Here is a 19656-nt window from a genome sequence, read left to right as displayed (position 1 = left end):
ACTGCCCTAAAGGTTTATCATTTTTAATTGCAGTATCTCATAGCAACCTGTTAAGACCCATCTCCTGTAAGTTACTACAGCTGACGTCCAAACAGAAAAAAAAATGTATTCCACATACAGTGATTTTATATATATAGTGATTCTGTACTTGCCAAATATGCTTCAGAAATCTCCCTCCACTGAGTCTGGCTGCAGCCATTTTAACTGTTGGCAGCTGAAGCTGCTGCCTGTTTACTTCCTGGATTTACACAGAGGCACACCTCCAACTCTGCAGCCCTGCAGCTTTCTTTGGCCCTCTTATGACTCATCCCTTCTCCTATTGTTTCATGATGTGATTGTTTAAAAAAATAAATTGTAATTTGAAGATGATAACGTGCTGGTGATTTATATGTCACTTGAATTCACAAACCATCTGTTGTTAATCACTACAGCACAAATTTTCAAGGTTGTTATGCTGTAAATACAAAAGAGAACAGGATACTTTTTAAACCAGGTACATGGTATAGCAGACTCACATCAAAAAGATGAAATGTTGAGGTAACATTCTCTTTAAATTAATCGGTATGATTTTTAATCAGCTTGTTTATGGGTTCTAAAGCTGCACATACCATTTTACTGCATAAAAAAAAAAAGAAAAAAAATATATATATACAGAAAACTTTGGGTTGGTGTATGGGGTTAAACAATAAGGATTTTTCAGATAAGACGAGAAAAGCCATGCTGAAATTGCACCTATGTGTTTTCCCCAATCCTATCATCTATTTAAAACAGATGAAAACACATCAGAGTGCATGTCAAGGGACGTTGATGCCAGTTATTGTGAATTACTTTGGTTTCCAATGCACGGAAATGCACTTTATATTGAATGCACATTGTGGTGTGTGTGTGTGTGTACAGTATATGCTGCATGGCATTAGAACCCGTGTTGATTTACATCTGAAGGTATGTGATGAGATGCATTTTGATGTGTTTCCATTGATTTCAACAGAAAAGGTATTGAGCAAAAAAGGCGAAGGTTTGTATCCAGCCTTAATGATTACACTCATCCATGCTGGTCGTTTCTGCTACTAATGCTATCTTCATGGTTAGCTGCACAAAAGCTTTGATTAACATCATATCATTTAAGACTTCTAAAACTTGATTAATTGAAAATACACATTCACACTGGAAAATATAAATGAAAATATCCCACCTGGAATGCATAGCCCTCCCCATTTCCACGGGATCAAAGCAATGTTTCACTTGACAGTCTGCCAAATTTCCTGACAGTGTGGCATGTGTCGCCGGAACATTTCATTTCTGGACTTCTTTGGAAGTGTATAATATGTAAAAAATGCTGTACAAAAAAAAAAAAAAAAGATTTCTGACATTTTACATCCAGAGTTAAGAAACAATATCTAGTTAAAAAAAAAAAGATAAAATGGGGGTTTATGAGTACATTAGACAGATTTTATACTGCAAAGAATTTCTCTCATGATGCTTATGTACCCCACTGTTGGGGGTACTTTCCAGGAAATTGTGCTTTGGAAAAATGTGATGTTTTTTATGGAAAATTCTTAGTTGGACTATTTGTGTTATGGAATCTGTGATTGGGGCAATGGAAATATCTGCTCAATGCACAGTATGATGATTCTACAGGCAGAATGTGAGGAGAAGAACCCAGTTTGTTTTAATGTGAATCTGAAAAGAGATAGAATTTCCACTTATTGGGTAATGGAAAGTTTTCGGGTCTGGCTATTGCATGAAGATATTAGTAATGATTGACCTGATGTCAGCTGTAGCTATCATCAGTAAGCATCAGTGTTACTTTTTACAATTTACTGACAATTTTACTAGAGATAATAATCAGAACACTGGTAGGGCCAGTCACTCAGCTGCTTGAAGTAGTTCTAATATATGTGCTATTGATACAGGTGAAGAAAATTGTGATCAGGAAATCCAAGAAGGATGTTCAACTTGTCCCCATTCCTCTGGAGGACCATCTGGAGTGCAGGTGTGAGGCAGTCAGTCCCTTATCTGTCAGGAGTCACCACACTTCCCATGAGCACAGGGGGGCTGCAGGTAATTGTCTTTAAATGTTTTGCATTTTAGTACATATTAAGAATTTTCTACATGTATTTACTATTTTAATGTATGTTATTCAGCTTTAACAAGTAACAAGACCATGAGCTGGGGGTAAGAGGTTCTAAGTCCATGCACCCTATAGTTGGTACATATTCTGAACAAGCAGTAAACACATATGAGGTGTTACTAAGCTGTTAGAAGCCAACCAAATACCTGGCCAATCCCTGTGGAAGCTGGAATTCACACGCTACTATGGTGATTACCTCTAGTGCTTGGGCTTAGGTTTGGGTTTGCCGTATTTATTCATATGTTCATTATATCATTATATACGCAACCATCAGCTAAGGCATGGGTCTTCAAACTATGGCCCTCCAGTTGTTCAGGAACTACAATTCCCATCATGCCTAGTCATGTCTGTGAATGTCAGGGTTTTACAATGCCTCGTGGGATGTGTAGTTCCACAACAGCTGGAGGGCCGTAGTTTGAGGATCCCTGAGCTAAGGTCTACACCTCAGGAATGCTATCCAAAAGTTTCAACTTATCAAATGTAACTAGACAAGGGTGTCCATTATCACCCTTATTTTTTTATCAGCCATAGAGCCATTAGTAGAACACTTCCACTCAAACACTAACATTAAAAGGTATCAAAACTGGTCAACAGGAACATAAAATTGGACTATTTGCTGATGATATTATTCTATCTCTCTCTAGTCCAAATTCATGCAGTGTGGCTCCCCTGCTGCTTAGTGAACACAGGGGGGTCATTTACTAAAAGAAAATAGACTATGCACTTTGCAAAGTGCAGTTGCGTTCTGTAAGTGGAATTGCTCTAGAGCTGAGTAAATTAGATTGCAAAAAAAAACAAAACAGCATTTTTGCTTGCACATGATTGGACGATGGAAGTCAGCAGAACGTCTGCTCATTTACTTTACTAAGCTCTGGAGCAACTGCTTTTTCAGAGTGCAGCTGCACTTTGCAAAGTGCACCATATTTTTGCCTTTAGTAAATTAACCCCAGGGAGTTGCTCATTCAGCACCGTTTCCTTTCAGAGAATGCTGCAAAGCATTCTCTCATTGGTGGAGAGCTGGTGCAGTGATGGGCATGGGACTTGGAAGCTAGTGGGGATCACTCTAGTAGTAGTGTCTACTTTGGTGATTTCCAGTTTCCAAAGGGATCAGCCAGGTATGGCACATACATTACATACTTACATTGGTCCAAGGGGAAAAAATATTAATGCATAAGCTTCAGCTTTGATTAGTTCACAGTACAAGCAGCTAGAGAGGTAAGGTATTTCTTCTTGTAACCTATTGCTGCGAGGACATCCATAAACTGGGCGCATGTGCTACACGGAGCATGAGTAGCAAAAGTTATGATTGCTTAAAATTAGACTTTAAATGGTCTGTACTTTCAAGTGAAGGTTGGGGTTACAAAATGTGTAACAAGAATACCAATGGCAGGAAAAACAGCACATTTATTTCCAGATATAAGATCTTCTTTATTCAGTTACAAGCAAAGAAACATCACGAACAAACAACACTTATGATTAAGTGTGAGCAAACAAGGCCTTATGATAAAGCTGCATCAGCAAAATGCGTCAAGGCTCTGTTTGTTCATGCTGTTACTACAATTTTAACTGGATGAATAAGCTCTGATGTCTGGAGATCAGTGTTGTTTGTATCATATTGGGAAATTTGTATTAAGGAAGCTAAACCTTAAACCCTTGCACCAACATGAGGGTGGAGGCAAGCTGCTTTTCCTAGAAGCAACAGATTTTTTTGTAGTACTGTATATTAGGAGAAACAGCTTGGGGTTATTTTTTTCGGAGATAGGATAGGTAACCAAGCAGTTCTTCATTTTTTTTTAGAAAAGCCAAAACAACAGTTAGTCCGAGGGACTTTGTTTTTGGTACTAAAGCTAAATAGTGAAACAAATGTATATATAAAAAAATACTAAATCTATTTCAAATTACATAAAACCACATATAGACGTTCACATTGTTTGTGTAGAAGTAAAAAACACTGTTTCACTAATGTACATTCCAGATGGCAAATTTATTATTCATTTGCAGGAACTGTAATCTTTATGCATTTCGCGGGTCAACGCCAACTTCCTCAGGAGACAGCCACAGTTGGTTTTTACTTTTTTTAATCTTCACATGTGGTTTTTGACTTCACCCTAAGTTTCATATGCATATACTAACCAACTGTCTCCTGATGAAGTTGGCGTTGTCCTGTGAAATACATAGAGATTACAGCTCCTGCAAATGAATAATGCATTTGGCATCTGAAGTGTACATTGGTGAAACAGTGTGTTTCTTATTTCTGCACATGCAATGTGAACATCCAAATGAAATACATTTTGTATTTTTTTTATATATACTTTCGTTGCACTATTTTACTTTAGCGCCACTTAAAAAGTCCCTTGGGCTAGCTGTCGTTTTGGCTGTTCTTGTATATTGGGGACTTAGTGCTGCTTAGGTCTGAACATGGGGGGTGGGCTAAGTCTCTTTGAGTAAGAGTTATTTGATTATTAGACTCTCATGCTTTTTGGATTATCATGACTGCTGAGAAGCGTAGGCGTGTTTTAACCAGCTATTACCAACTAAAACCAGAAAAGACACACAGACTTATTTTAGTTGGAATTAGGGCAAGGCCACAGCTTTATTTACTTACAACTGTAAAAGTGTTCAACATACCGCATAATGTCAGTTACAGTTATACCCTGAGCCTCCATAACAAACACAGCTAGTCTAAGAGGCCTGTCTCCAACCATCAATACGAGACAGGCATTAAACTTATCCCAGACTTAAACTTAAGGGAACAGTCCGTAAAGCAATATCCATCGCTGGCCAGGTAAAACCGCCAATAAAGCTGTGACGAAAATCACAATCGGTGGGCAGGCAACTCTTGTGACATCAAAGTGGTGGGACGTGCCCTTGTGTAGCCTTTTTCTAGAGTTCCAGGTCCACCCAGTCACCTTGTGCTTTAGTGGCCAATCCCGTTGGAGCCACTTAAACTCCCTGCTTTTGATTACCGCCTACATAGCTGGCAATCTCCCAGCAGTGAAGGCTCCCTTACCCTAGGAGACAAGTGGGTCAAGGGGCCTTCATTATAAAATTCAGTTCCGTTTCCTTGCTGGTTTTTCTAAATTTCTTTTTGATTTCCCTATTAATGCACTTGGTACATTTTAGTACATACATACTGCTTCTGCATTTACTATAGCACAGTCGTCAATTAATGGGTATCCTTAGTTTAAATGTCTAGGCTGTTCCTCTGCATGTTCACGAATGCAAACAATTACTTGCACTCATGAGCATTTGTATGTTCATTTCTGTTCCAACTTGCTACTAAGTCCTGATTTACGATAGAAATCAGTTTTCCACTGTCCATTGCTTTCATGAAGTAGAGAAGAAAGTCATTGCTCCTGCATAGTTTGCATGTACAGTATATTTTTTAAAATACATAAAAGTAACTTTTGCCTGGAATTACTCTAATGACAGCTTTGAACTTGAAAGGCTTTTGTATTTATGAATTTCACAGGTGTATCTGTAGCTACAGCGCCTCCCCCCACTACAATTCGAAAGGAAGAGCCCCCACTTCGACCGTCAAAGAAGAAAAATAAAAAATTCAAATATCTTCCAAGCAAGAAGGAGCAGAGAGACCTCCTAGTCACGTAGTGACCGTGAAAATGATTCTTAGTATCTGTCACTGAACAGGTGAGCGATCGTAATCCTCCACAATTTCTAACACATTCAGTTAATCCTAGGACTGCCGGAGGCTTTCGCCACAAGTTCTAGTGGGATTAAGTGGTATTGGAAGGGAAAAGCAAATCTTTAAACACTAAATCAGCAGCTTCCATTTACAAACAGTTACAAGATTAAGTTTGCAAGTATAATATATTCCTCTGCATTTGACCTAGGAACAATTATTTAACCATTTCAGTTCTCACACATGTACACCCCAATGGACCAGAGCAATTTTTACATTTCTACTATTTATACAATAACTTTGTCATTACTTAAGATAAAGTAATATATATTGTCATTTTTTGTGAAATTGCTGATATAGTCTTCAAAAATGGTTGTATTTCTTATGCAATCCAAAGACCAAAAACAAAAAAAAGTTAAAAATGCACTTTTTTTTACACGATCAGTGTTAGCTTATAAACAAACTAAGAGTAAATGGGTTAAATAGGCACAAATTGAAAAAAAAAATAACATTTATTTGTTCATTTGCTTTAACTGAAATCATATTCAGGTTGAAGCCTTAGTTTACATTAACAAAATACAAAATAAGCACTTCAGTGAGATGTTTTCCCGTTCAGTAATAATCTTCCCCATCCAGTGCCCCCTGCATCCCCCCTCCCCTCCCCCTTTGCCATCATTATCTTCTGGTGGGGCAAGAGATAATAGAACCGAGGAGCTGTCACAGGCATTCATTAAGAGAGCTGCCCTATGCCCATCCTTTGCACCCAACATTTCCATTCATAGAAGCCATGCTACAGCTTCTATGAATGAAACAGGATCTATGAAAGGAGGATTGGTTGATGATTGATAGGTCCACCCCCTCCATTCATAGATTGTGCTATATTCATAGAAGTTGTAGTAGGGCTTCTATGAATGAAAGACCTGGGCAGAAAGGGTGAGCATAATTGGGCACCCTTGATGTGTGCCTGTGATAGCTCCCTTAATTCTATTAACACCATGGACCACCCTGTGCACTGGAAGATTATGGTGGTGGCAGGTGAAGGGGGGAGCCTTGAAGGAGGAGGATTTCTGTTGAACTAGAAGACAGATGCACAAAAAAGACACAACACTCTGAAGGTAGGTAATGCCCCTTGTGCTTATTTTGCATCTTTTAGGTTAATTTAGGCTTTAAAATTAATAATCTAATAAAATAATGTCACAGCGTAACAATCCTAAACACAAAAAAACAAACCGACACGTTCTGTGGCTCACACACAGTAATGGATCAGAAACAAATATACAAATATGTACAGCGCATCCGGAAAATATTCACATCGCTTCACTTTTTTCACATTTTGTTATGTTAGAGCCTTAATCAAAAATTCATTAAATTCATTATTTTCCTCAAAATTCTACAAACAATACACCATAATGACAACGTGAAAGAAGTTTGGTTGAAATTTTTGCAAATTTATTAAAAATAAAAACTGAAAAAAATCACATGGTATTGGCCAGTTGATGAACGGTGCCTGATTTCCTCCAGACATGGCACTTGCCATTCAGGTCAAAGAGTTTAATCTTTGTTTCATCAGACCAGAGAATTTTGTTTCTCATGGTCCGAGTCCTTCAGGTGCCTTTTGACAAACTCCAGGCAGGCTGTCATGTGCCTTTTACTGAGGAGTGGCTTCTGTCTGGCCATCCAGGCCTGATGGTGGAGTGCTGCAGAGATGGTTGTTCTTCTAGAAGGTTCTCTTCTCTCCACAGAGAAATGCCGGAGCTCTGCCAGAGTGACCATCGATTCTTGGTTACCTCCCTGACAAAGGCCCTTCTCTCTAGAAAGAGTTCTGGTGGTTCCAAACTTTCTTCCATTTACAGATGATGGAGGCCACTGTGCTCATTGGGACCTTCAATGCTGCAGACATTTTTCTGTACCCTTACCTAGATGTGTGCCTCAATACTATCCTGTCTACAGAAAATTCCTTGGACATCACTGGTAACCATGGAACCTTATATAGACAGGTGTGTGCCTTTCTAAATCATGTCTAATCAAATTAATTTACCACATATGGACTCCGATCAAGTTGTAGAAACATCTTAAGGGTGATCAGTGGAAACAGGATGCACCTGAGCTCAATTTTGAGTATCATGGCAAAGGCTGTGAATACTTATGTACATGTAATTTTTTTAAATTTGCAAAGATTTCAAACATCTTTCACGTTGTCATTATGGGGTATTGTTTGTAGAATTTTGAGGAAAATAATGAATTTTAATATTTTTTGGAATAAGGCTGTAACATAACAAAATGTGGAAAAAGTGAAGCGCTGTGAATACTTTCCGGATGCACAGTATATCTACTTTATGTAACCTTCTCCAATAAACACCACAAAACCAACTGTATATGTAAAACGTATCACATTTGTATTGACCTCCAAATTATGAGGTCTAATCAGGCAAAAGGGTAAATCGGATGGGATAATGGTAAATGCCTCCAACCCCACAGGAGATCACACCACCACTCCACTACCATCCAGGGCTTATGGTACACATCAAATAACCCTCAAATATCTTGTTTTATTGTTATGTGCTAAGCTGCAATTCTGAAATCTCGGTACTAAAAGTACAATTGGAATTATTCTATTTTGAGATGTTAATCTCTTCTTATTGCTTCTTCGTCAAGGCAATTATTATTTTTGGCAAGATGGATTATTTACATGATATAATATGCTTGTCTCCGAGACAAATTTTCCTCAACTGTGCCCAAAAACTGCCAATGTGCCATGTTTTACAAATGCACAGATGCTTTCTTTCTCTAATTAACCAATCCACTAATAATCCCATGTGTTCAGATATTGTAACAAATAGAGTATTAAGTGGTATAAGGTAAAATAAATACTTTTTTTTTGTTTTGTTTTTTTAAGACAAATCATACTAAGAAAAATATGGGTTTGCCATCACTGCCATCACTTCCCACCTCCTAAGAATACTAGCTGCCTGGCTGCCTGCAGCTTCAATATTTTGACCCAGAACAAGCACCAAAATTAGAAAGTCGCAATGAGATAAGAGCTACTGATTTGTGTATCTGCTTTAGGTCAGTGTCTCAGAAAGCATTGAAGTCATCAGATCAGTAAGACAGTCAGGCAACTAGAATCTAAGGCTCAGTTTACACTGCTGCGACCCCAAAGTTGTGCCACTTCCAGTTCCAGTTCCTTTACATTGCGACTTCATGCAACTTCAGTGTGACTTTCATGTTAATTTGATGTTTTACTACTTTGTATTTGGCAAATCACAACAATACATAGCGTGGCACACATTATTGAACCTACAAAACCTTCTGAAGTCACAGCCAAAGTCGCTAAGATAAAGATGAGACAAAGTAAGACGCAAAAAAGTAATACAGTAACTATTTTTTTTTGTCTCTGCGACCTGAGTCAATTAAGATGGTACCCATTGAAATGAATGCGTTTTGACTTTGACTGCGCAGCTGTATGAACCAGGGCTTAGAGAAGTCAGCAATGGCAACCTTCATCTTCTCTTAGTACAAGATTCCTTTAAAGGATGAATGCAAAATAAATCTGTTTGGATGACAGAATGTTACTTCTGCTCCTAACAGGCAGACTAGAAGCCTAATGTTTACTTTAATTTCCTAATGTGTTCATTGCACACCACCACAGAGGAAGATGTGGCATTACAAGCACAAGTATTCATTAATGTGCCCTATTGTGGTCCAAACGATATCCTTATTTATTCCTCTTAAAAGTGTACAAATGTAAAACATACAGTATATTGCAGCATACCTGTCCTTAGATTAGGTGGCTGTGTTATTATTTCAGTGCATTTTTTCTTGGTGATCTTTCCAGTAACACAATTCTAATCTTAGAACGACAGTCCTCACTTACAGTACAATAAATATGGAGGAGCAGCATTGCAACCCTACGGTGCTCCTTTGATTTGGAGTACAAACACATCCCCCTCTTTTCATCCCCATTACTTAGGGGTATGTGAATTAGCGGTCGCTCCCTAATCTACATACAGGGCGTCAGAACGCATGGATTTCAATGGATTTTTTTTTTTAAGCACATGATTAGAGCCTGAAGCTCTAATTGGCTTCAAAAAGGGTATGTGACAATAGCGAATTAATATTCACTATTGTCTTTCTGCTTCTCCTCCCAGCCAATCAGGGAGTGGGTCTTAAGACCTGATTGGCTGAGAGGAGAAGCATTCGTATTGGCCAGCCGGGAGAAGAAGCAGGGAGGGAAGCCACCGAAGCTGCCCGTGACCTGGATGGGGTAAGTGCGAGGCTGGCGGATGGGTGAGCAACGGGGGGGTTTAGTACACCGAGCTATGGGGGTGGTGAGTTTAGGGGAGTTTTTTTGCAGAAAAAAAAATGGAGCACCAGCCGCCACTGGTTATGCGTATGGTTATTTATAGAAGATAGCTGGAAACGGTGTTGTTTGAGATTTCAGTTCAGTACACCGGAGGTTATCATGATACAAGAATCAACAGATACTTTTTGTACTTGCAAAAAATTTATGTAGCCTAAAAAAGAAAACAAATGGAGCCACCACATCTAAGGATCTGCAATATATAAAATTTTTGTTTTTGGGTTTAGCTATACTTTTAATATTTAATGTTTTCTTGCACTTCACTGGTTCACATAAATTTTAATTTAGCCAAATGTTCTGCAAGTGGTAGCATATAAACGTGAAGAAAATGGTTTATATTGGCAGGTCTGCTGTATAACTTCATAGTCACTGACATTTCCTTCCTTATTTTACAGGATGACTAAAGAATACATTTGGCCCCCATGGGGTCCTCCGGTTCACTTATGACTGCATATTTGTATATGCCAGACTTGGCAGTGGTGCTTTGTAAAAGACAATTTTCAAATAAGAAGAGACTATATTTTATCTCTACCTGCTACCCCAGACTGGATATTTCTCCTAACAAGAGATTCACTGAAGTACATTTCATTATTTGCAGCAAGATTAAAACCACTAACTGCCAGTTTCCGCGCCAATTTAAGTGGCTGAATGTTTTTTGGGGTGGTGGGAGGGATAGGGAAGCTCAAAATTCTTTTGAAACCACCGGATGTATATAGACACCTTATTTAATGTACTTTATTTTGTATTTTTTTATATAAATATATGCATATTTTTGTAAAAATGTGTTTTCTTTGCTCAGATTGCACGAGGCAGGACAGAGACTGGAAAATGGGATTGGGACTGACTTCCTTGTAACCTCCCCCCCCCCCCCCTTGTATTTTTACCAGGTCATATACACTGAAAGGTCATAAGCTGTACGTGCTATGCGTGTTACTGTTCTAAGCTAATGGGCCATATCAGGGAAAGCAAACAGTGGATAACAATTGCCGTGACTGTAACTTCAGGCCTACTAGTAGTTGTAGTTCAACCAAACAGCAGATACAACTGTGCAATGTTGATGCTGTTATATAATACAAGAAGTGGTTATAGAATGTATCCCTACAAACTGACTTAATGCTTTTTTTTTAATGTTTCTTACTGTTATCAAATCTTTCCCAGTGATCTGTGCCACTTGTACGATTTCTTGACACATTTAGGTGGTTTATTGATGCATTTAAGTTTACTCCAGCCATGTAAACCTGTGCTGCTTTCTACTCTTTTCAGGCTAAGAAGATTCCGTTTTTTGCACCCCAGAAAACTATGCACAGGGCCTAGTATGATGATGTATGGCAACCCTCAAAATTTCCACTCCCCTGCTTGCATTAGGTGAGTGGAAATGAGCTGAGAGGGAGTGTGGAGCCGCATTGGAGGAAGGGAGGGGGTGCCACCGGGCAGGTGGGATTGAATGAGAGTCGATTCTCCTCCCAGCCTCCACCCCCTGTCATTCTCTTAGCAGAGCCTGGCATACAGGGAGAGTCTGCAAAGAACTAGATGAGGTGGGGTTGGTGCAGGTAGTGAGGTTGGGTAGGTGCTGCCAAAGTTTACTTTTCCTATTAACAAGCTGGTAATTGGTTGCTCAGACCGCCTAGCAACCAATCACCAGCTTGTTAATAGGAAAAGTTAACTTTGGAAGCTCCGGCTCCCCTGTCCAGTGCTGTGCTCCGCTGTAAGTCTCTCTGCATCCTAAATCAGTGAGTGTCATTCATTGGTTTTAATTTTTTTAATGCTATATTTAATATAGCATTAAAATATTTACTTAACAAGGCAGTAATGATGTGTACAGTGCCTATAGCAGCCAATCATATTTTATCCTTATTTTATTTATCACAGTGAGATCGATGAAATATGCTTTATGTTACTATTGTTAAAGATATTGTTAATATTTATTTTTGTAACTTAATTCTGCATAAAACTTTTAACAGTGTAATTTCATGAGATCATTTACGAGGGCGTGTTGGGTAGCAGGGGCATGTCAGGACAAGTCAGATCATTGGAGGAGAGCACACTGAGCTCCCAGCAGAGCTAGGGAACTGATCACAGTGTGCTTTCCCGCTTAGTGTGGTCAGTTTTTCATAGGAAAGCAAGGAGACTTGCAGGAACGCCAGGGATTTCACATAAAGGAAACAATACAAAGAGAACCTGAGACTTTCTCATACAAGGACAAAGCACATATCAGGAATATGAAGTGTTGGGGTAACAAATGCTTTAAGGCCTGGCTAGAAGCTCGGGACTTGAAGTTTTGAGCCCTTATGTATGACATAATTTGGACTTTCGCCACTCCGCTTAACATGGGTTTAGCAGCCAGTAGGGGATCACAAGAACTCTTAACACATGCAACATTATCTATCACTAGCAGTTGCTGAGCTTTTCCAAATATCAGCTGGTAATATGTAAACTTTTAGAAGAACCATCCCTTCGTCATACTAGTGCAGATGGGAAGTGGAGGTGTTTTCAAAACTCACTATGGCACCAGAATACATAGGCCCCATCTTTAGAGCATTTGTTAGTCTATCAAGTCTGGGCTTGTCAGGTTTGCACGTCTGGAGTACAACTTAAACCCCTTTGTAAAAAAACACCTCTCAATCTTCAATTCCTTTCTATTTGCACACAGCTCTGCCTGTCATTAAAAAAGAACTAAAATATTGATCTATGATGTAAAGTAATTTATATGCAATATTTAAATTGTATGAAGAAGAACCCAACAAAAATCTCAATTTGTATTAAAATGCAATCAAATCTACTGCTACGTATTATGTTTTAACTGGAAAGTTGTCATTTTTGGTCTTTGGTCTTAATACCGCTTTAAACTATTGTCCTATTCTTTGGATTTTGGAAGAAAACTGGAAGAACCTGAAGATATCCACAACGCTTTTGAGTTCACGCTCAATATGGATAACAATCTGTTTGGAGATTACCTAAGGGCCTTTGTTGACGGTTTTAGAAGGACACATGCAGTTATCAATATTAGGACACTTCTGAGATCATTTGGTATTCATTGCCGGTGTAGTTGACCTTCCTTAGGCTTCTCATAGGCCCATATGGGGAGCAGGGCCTTAACCTAGTCAAATAATTGAAGTGTTGCACAATATAAATACATTTGCAGTAATTGTGTAACAATCTTAAAATATATGGGCTTTGCAACAGAGGACAGAATTTAACTTGTGTTACAAAATATCTTGGGACTCGTAAGTAATTTAGGTAGCAGGACTGATAGAGTGGCAATTAGTGGTGTAGTTAATGCTGTCGGGTGGTGGTCAGCGGTTGGCACAGTTTTAGCAACATACTTACCGTTGTCTTCCTCCCTTATGGCACAGTGGCTTTGTAAAGCAGGCAACAGCAGTGATGGACAGAGTAACAGGGGGGTAGCCACAGTGCTGTTCAAGCGAAAAGTAATTGTGGCTTCCAGTGATTGAAGAAAGCTAAATAGGAATAGTTTACCTGCAATAACTGGTTTTAGCACAGGAGAGGAGAACACAGTTTGAGCAAAATGTTTTTAAATCCAAAGATTTCTTTAAGTTTTTCAGTGTCAGAAAAGCTGTCCCAACCTGCAATCCACTGCTAGTGTTCACATATTACAAGCATATATATATTTAAAAAGGACAACAGGTCCAAAAAGATAACTTCAGAGAGGATCAGCCAGTCAATTATAAACAGCTTTATTGAAAATACAAAATAGTTTCATACAACACACGTTCATCCAACCCAGAAAGTAGTTCCAACCGCACTAGCGCAGAAGACTGCAGATTGATTACGGTGCAAGGCTGGCTAAGATAATTGATTTCCATAATTGGTCAGTCTATAGAACCATGCATGATGTATAGCCAGACACAGTAAGGAAAAGCTGGATATGTATGGATGGCAAGACCCCCCTGGATCAGAGTCCGTCAGCGGTGCATATGTATGACAGGCTATAAGTTCTAGTAAGCAAGACAGAACGATATCTGTGCACCGATATACTAAGGGCAGCTCGACAGCTGGCCTTGCGTATGGAGCTGATCTAGAGGGGGGTGCTGGCAGAGGAGGTACAGTGGAAAAATAATTATTTGATCCCCTGCAGATTATGTAAGTTATGTAACTTACAAAAAAATGAAGGTTCTATCATTTTTATCATAGATGTATTTTAAACGATAGAGATAGAAATTCAACCAAAAATCCAGAAAAAACACATGATATAAATTGAGTTGCAGTTCAGTGAGTAAAATAAGTATTTGATCCCCAACCAAAACATGACTTAGTACTTGGTGAAGAAACCCTTGTTGGCAAGCACAGATGTAAGAAGTTTCTTGTAGATGGTGACTAGGTTTGCACACATCTCAGGAGGGATTTTGGTCCACTCTTCTTTACAGATCTTCTCTAAATCCTTAAGGTTTCTTGGCTGTCTCTTGGCAATTCAAAGTTTTAGCTCCTTTCATTAATTTTCTATAGGATTAAGGTCTGGAGACTGGCTAGGCCACTAGATGACCTTAATGATCTTCTTCTTGAGCCACTCCTTTGTTGCCTTGATGGTATGTTTTGGGTCATTGTCATGCTGAAAGATCCATCCACGACCCATATTCAGTGTTCTAGATGAGGGAAGAAAGTTCTCATCCAGGATTTTACGATACATGGTCCATCCATTGGCCCCTCAATGCAGCGAATTCAGCCTGTACCTTTAGCAGAGAAAACCCCAAAGCATAATGTTTCCACCTCCGTGCTTAGGTGTAGGGAGTGGCCTAGCCAATCTCCAGACCCTAATCCTATAGAAAATTTATGGAGGGAGCTGAAACTTCGAGTTGCCAAGAGACAGCCAAGAAACCTTAAGGATTTAGAGAAGATCTGTAAAGAAAAGTGGACCAAAATCCCTCCTGAGATGAGTGCAGTGAAGCACTAGGAGGCCAGTAGTATATGGGTGAGTGGGTGTCCTATGGAGTCTGGACAGTATAACACAGTGAAAATCAGTGAGATCTCACCACTCCCCGACCATGCTAGGATACTGCTGTGTCTCCTAAACTGGATTCCAGTAGAGGTAATCTTCCGAGCACACTTTGTTCGTGCCACCCTGCATGTGCAGTGTTTGCCCGCTGTGAAGTAGCATGTATACAGGTGTCTGCAGAGTCCTGTCTACAGATGGACCACACAGGTGTGATGACGCTGCGCTATATGATATTCTCTCTAATATCTCCAGCTTAGGTGACGTTACAGCGATTTTTTACCTTTTGTGTTATATGTCACATATTACAAGCATGCTCTTATGTTACTGCCATAGACTGCACAGGTTAACAAAAGATTGTCATAGACTGCTCAGATGTAACAAAAGATTTTATAGACTGATCACATTAAAAAAAAAAAAATAATAAAAAAAGATTATTCTAAAAATACAGGTTGATACCTTAAATACAAGTAAAACTGTAACCGCACATAAATAGCAATGCTAACCTGTATAAAACCGCAAATAAAAAAAACACTGAATAATACATTAGAACAAGAAATATATTTAAGAAGATCACCCAAGTGGTATTTATGTAGTCAGAGGTTGTTTTGGTGACTTCTTCTATCCTGTGGGTTCTAACGTTGTGAAATAGTTTAGATATTTTCCGTTATGGCTTTATCAGCTGGTCAGAGAACTTCCCCTGGTAAGTGGTTGGTATATTATGTGGCATCCAATAGTGGGTATTGTAATACCACAAATGCTTTTTTTTAAATACCGGTACTTTAATTGGGGCGAATGGCAGCTCCAGCAAATGTCTTTTTAACATAGGTGATTCAGTAGATTGGATTGATTATCCAGGTCACTAATTCTGCATAGTTTAAGACTTGAGCTGATGAGTCTTATGTGAACAGTGGAGCGAGCACAGAGGGATTTAGATGTGTCACTAAACCACCAATATATATGAGAAATACTTACCCTTCTTCCCACTGACGTGTGCCTGGGAAAGCAATATCCACTTATATCTTATTGTGATTTCAGCACTGCATGCACGGATAAAGACTGTGGTATAAGGCTCCATTCACACTAATGCGTTTTTTTATGCATTTTGCAGAAATGCAGGGAATTTTTTTTAACATGGGATCCTATGGAACATGTTCACATCAATGCATTTTTGTGCCTCTGCATTTTTGGAAAGGTTCAGGAACTTTTTTTTCCTGCTGTACATTCACTGTACATTCAGCTGTACATTCACTGTATATAACCGGTTGCTAAGCAGGGGGCCGGGAAGCCGGTCACCGCCCCCTTAACAACCGATGAGTCATCAGCTGTCAGCTGGCTTCCCTGCTGAATGTAAAACAAAGCATTGCCGGCAAAAAAAAAAAATTGTGAAAAAACAACATGGGGTCCACCCCCCCCCCCCCCAGGACCATACCCCAGGACCATACCAGGCCCTTATCTGAGCATGCAGCCTGGCAGGTCGGGAAAGGGAGGAGGCAAATGAGCGCCCCCCCCTTCCTGAACTATACCTGGCCACTTGTCCTCAACATGGGGGGGTGGGTGCTCTGTGCCTCCCACTCCCAAAGCACCTTGCCCCCATGTTGATGGAGACAAGGGCCTCTTCCTGACAACCTTTGCCCAGTGGTGGTCAGGGTCTGCGAGCGGGGGCTTAAAGGAATTTGGAAGCCCCCTTTAACAAGGTGGCCCCCAGATCCCAGCCTTCCCCCATGTGAATGAGTATGGGGTACATTGTACCCCTACCCATTCACCACAAAAAAGTAGTGTAGTGCTCTGGGCTTCTCCTTCTCTTGCTTATTCTTCCACTCTTCTTCTTTCTCCTGCCTTCTTTGTCTGGTGTTCTTTTTCCTCTGCCGCCGCTCCCATCGACGACCCTCCTCCGATGCTGCGTCTCGATGATCTGTCCACGCAGATGTCAACCATTTCTTAGATAACTATGGGGGCGTGGCCATCGGGTGACATCACCTGGATGATGTCATCACCTGGACATCACCATGGCCATCGGGTGACATCACCATCATGCCCCGGGCGGTGACGGTGACAAGGGGGTAGGGCCTCCGAGTGATGTAATCAAATGGCCACGCCCCCATTGTTATCTAAGACATGCTTGATATCGGCGCAGACAGATCAGCGGGACGTAGCATCAGAGGAGGGTCGTCGGCAGGAGTAGTGAAAGAGGAAGAACACCACTGGACAAAGAAGACAGGAGAAAGAAGAGCGGTAGAAGAAGCGGGAGAAGGAGAAGCCCGGAGGAGGAAAATGCAGGAAAAGACGTGGGGAAGAAGATATTTTTTATAAAGGACTTGTCAAAAACTGTCAACACTACACTACTTTTTTGTGGTGAATGGGTAGGGGTACAATGTACCCCATACTCATTCACGTGGGGGGGCCGGGATCTGGGGGCTTCCAGATTTCGATAAGCCCCCCACCAGCAGACCCCAACAACCACCGGGCAAGGGTTGTCGAGAAGAGGCCCTTTTCCCCATCAACACAACATGGGGTAGGGAGGTGCAGAAAGCATATGGCCTGGTATGGTTCGGGGGGGGGGCACTTGCTCGTCCCCTCCCTTTCCTGACCTGCCAGGCTGCATGCTCAGATATTTGTCTGGTATGGATTTTGGGGGGGGACCCACGTTATTTATTTATTGGTATGGGGGGGTCTCCTCCAAATCCATACTAGACCCAAGGGCCTGGTATGAACCTGGGAGGGGACTCCACAATTTTTTTTTGCATTGAGCAGGGAAGCCCACTGACAGCTGATGACTCAGCTCCCCAGCCCCCTCCTTAGCAACCAGCTATATACAATGAAAAAAAAAATGCAATATGCAAATCGCGGTAAAAAGGGGGTCCAAAAACATGGCAAGCACTGCAAAAAGCACTGCTGAAATGCTCAAAAGCAACATGCATAAATGTGAATCGAGCCTAAGATGGCAAGTCACAAATACTAGAATTTCAGTGGGCCAAAATTTACAGCATTTGGCCATTTAATAAGTATTTTATCAATAGCAAATACGGGAGCTAATGTGATGGTTTCAGCAATCCTATTAATAGGAAATATTGACTTTTTCGCTTTGTCATCGGGAAAATGACATTTGTTCTCTGTAATAGTCTTCACATTTATGCCATTTTGGAAGGTTCAGCCAAACACTGTGTTTTACTTAAGATGGAACAAGTTTCAGTGCTGAAAGGTGAATGGACAAAAAGACATTCTGTGACCTAGGTGTCACATTAGTGCCCTCTGGCCTTTGGAACTTAACACATCCCTAATATCCAAGATTTTAGGATGGGATATTTCACAAACTGGTGACTGAACATATTGCTTGGGGTGGAGCCCTTGTTGAGAAACTTTATATATTGATGAAAACAAAAACAGTAGCTTGTATTGGCAAATAGATCACATTTTTATAAGGTTTATGTACTGAATGTAAGGTGTTGAAATTCTGCTACCATCTGAATTCATGGATGTGTATGGAGGGGTGCATGGTACAAAAGTTCATCTTCCTTAACTTTTTGAAACATTTAATGGTTATCACTTGCCATCCGGGCCATTTCTGACATTTTGTCTCACATATGTAAAAATCTGTAGGGTTTTTTTTGCTAGAAAATTACTTAGAACCCCCAAACATTATATATTTTTTAGCAGAGACCCAAGGGAATAAAATGGTGGGCTTTGCAATTTTTTATGTGAAACAGTATTTGCACAGCATTTTGTCAATGCAATATTTTTTGGAAGAAAAAACACTTTTCATTTAAACAAAAACAAATGAAAAAAGTTAGCCCAATTTTTTGTATAATATGAATGATGATGTTATGCTGAGTAAATAGATACCTAACATGTTACACTTTAAAATTGCGCACACTCATGGAATGGCATCTAACTTCAGTACTTAAAAATCTCCAGAGGCTACGCTTTAAAATTTGTTACAGCTTACCAGTTTAGAGTTACAGAGGAGGTCTTTTGCTAGAATCTAACGTTTGGAGTGATACCTCACATGCATGGTTTGACCGCCTTTTACATATGTGGACGCAACTTATGTATGCATTTTAAAAAAGTAATAGGGCCCTATATACCCCAAAGAATTATTATATGAACTAAAGCGTGATTTCACTAATAGAGAAGACACTTTGGTCTTCCTATTGCTTAGGAGGGTCTCTGGCCTCGAGTGGTAGAGAGGAATTTGGACACTCCCCCAAAATATTGATTAAGTTCATATAATAATTCTTTGGGGTAGCACCTAGGGCCCTATTACTTTTTTTTTTTATATTTACACATCCACAGCCTTCTGTTGGGGGCTGAGGATCTGTAGGGCGGCAGCAACCTAGTATATACCTGAGCACGGCTTTTTATAGCATTTTTTATCTCAACTTATGTATGCGCTTGCTTCTGCGTGTGAGCATGAGGGGATGGGGGCACTTTAATTTTTAATTTTTTTTTCTTATTTTTTTTTTTTTACACTTTTCCTTTGATTTTGATTTTTTTTATCATATTTATTTCTATTACAAGGAATGTACACATCCCTTGTAATAGGAATAGCGCATGACATGTCCTATTTACAGAGAATT

At 39.9% G+C, this 19656-nt stretch overlaps 1 protein-coding gene across 1 annotated transcript in view; it reads left to right on the top strand.

Annotated features, from left to right (window-relative positions):
• Nucleotides 1-12910, top strand: part of PDGFB (platelet derived growth factor subunit B) — a 35580-nt gene extending 22670 nt beyond the window's left edge. Inside the window, exons 5-7 of the mRNA XM_077452316.1 lie at nucleotides 1914-2061; nucleotides 5604-5779; nucleotides 10527-12910. Coding sequence (XP_077308442.1) covers nucleotides 1914-2061; nucleotides 5604-5740 — 285 coding nt within the window. The 3' untranslated portion in view covers nucleotides 5741-5779; nucleotides 10527-12910. The remainder of the gene's footprint in view (nucleotides 1-1913; nucleotides 2062-5603; nucleotides 5780-10526) is intronic.
• The last annotated feature ends 6746 nt before the right edge of the window (nucleotides 12911-19656 follow it).

The sequence above is a fragment of the Lithobates pipiens genome, unplaced genomic scaffold (assembly GCF_037356315.1).
Source record: "Lithobates pipiens isolate NorthernLeopardFrog02 unplaced genomic scaffold, aLitPip1_a1.2 Scaffold_23, whole genome shotgun sequence".
Lineage (NCBI taxonomy): Eukaryota > Metazoa > Chordata > Amphibia > Anura > Ranidae > Lithobates > Lithobates pipiens.
This window is presented reverse-complemented; position numbering and strand designations above follow the sequence as displayed.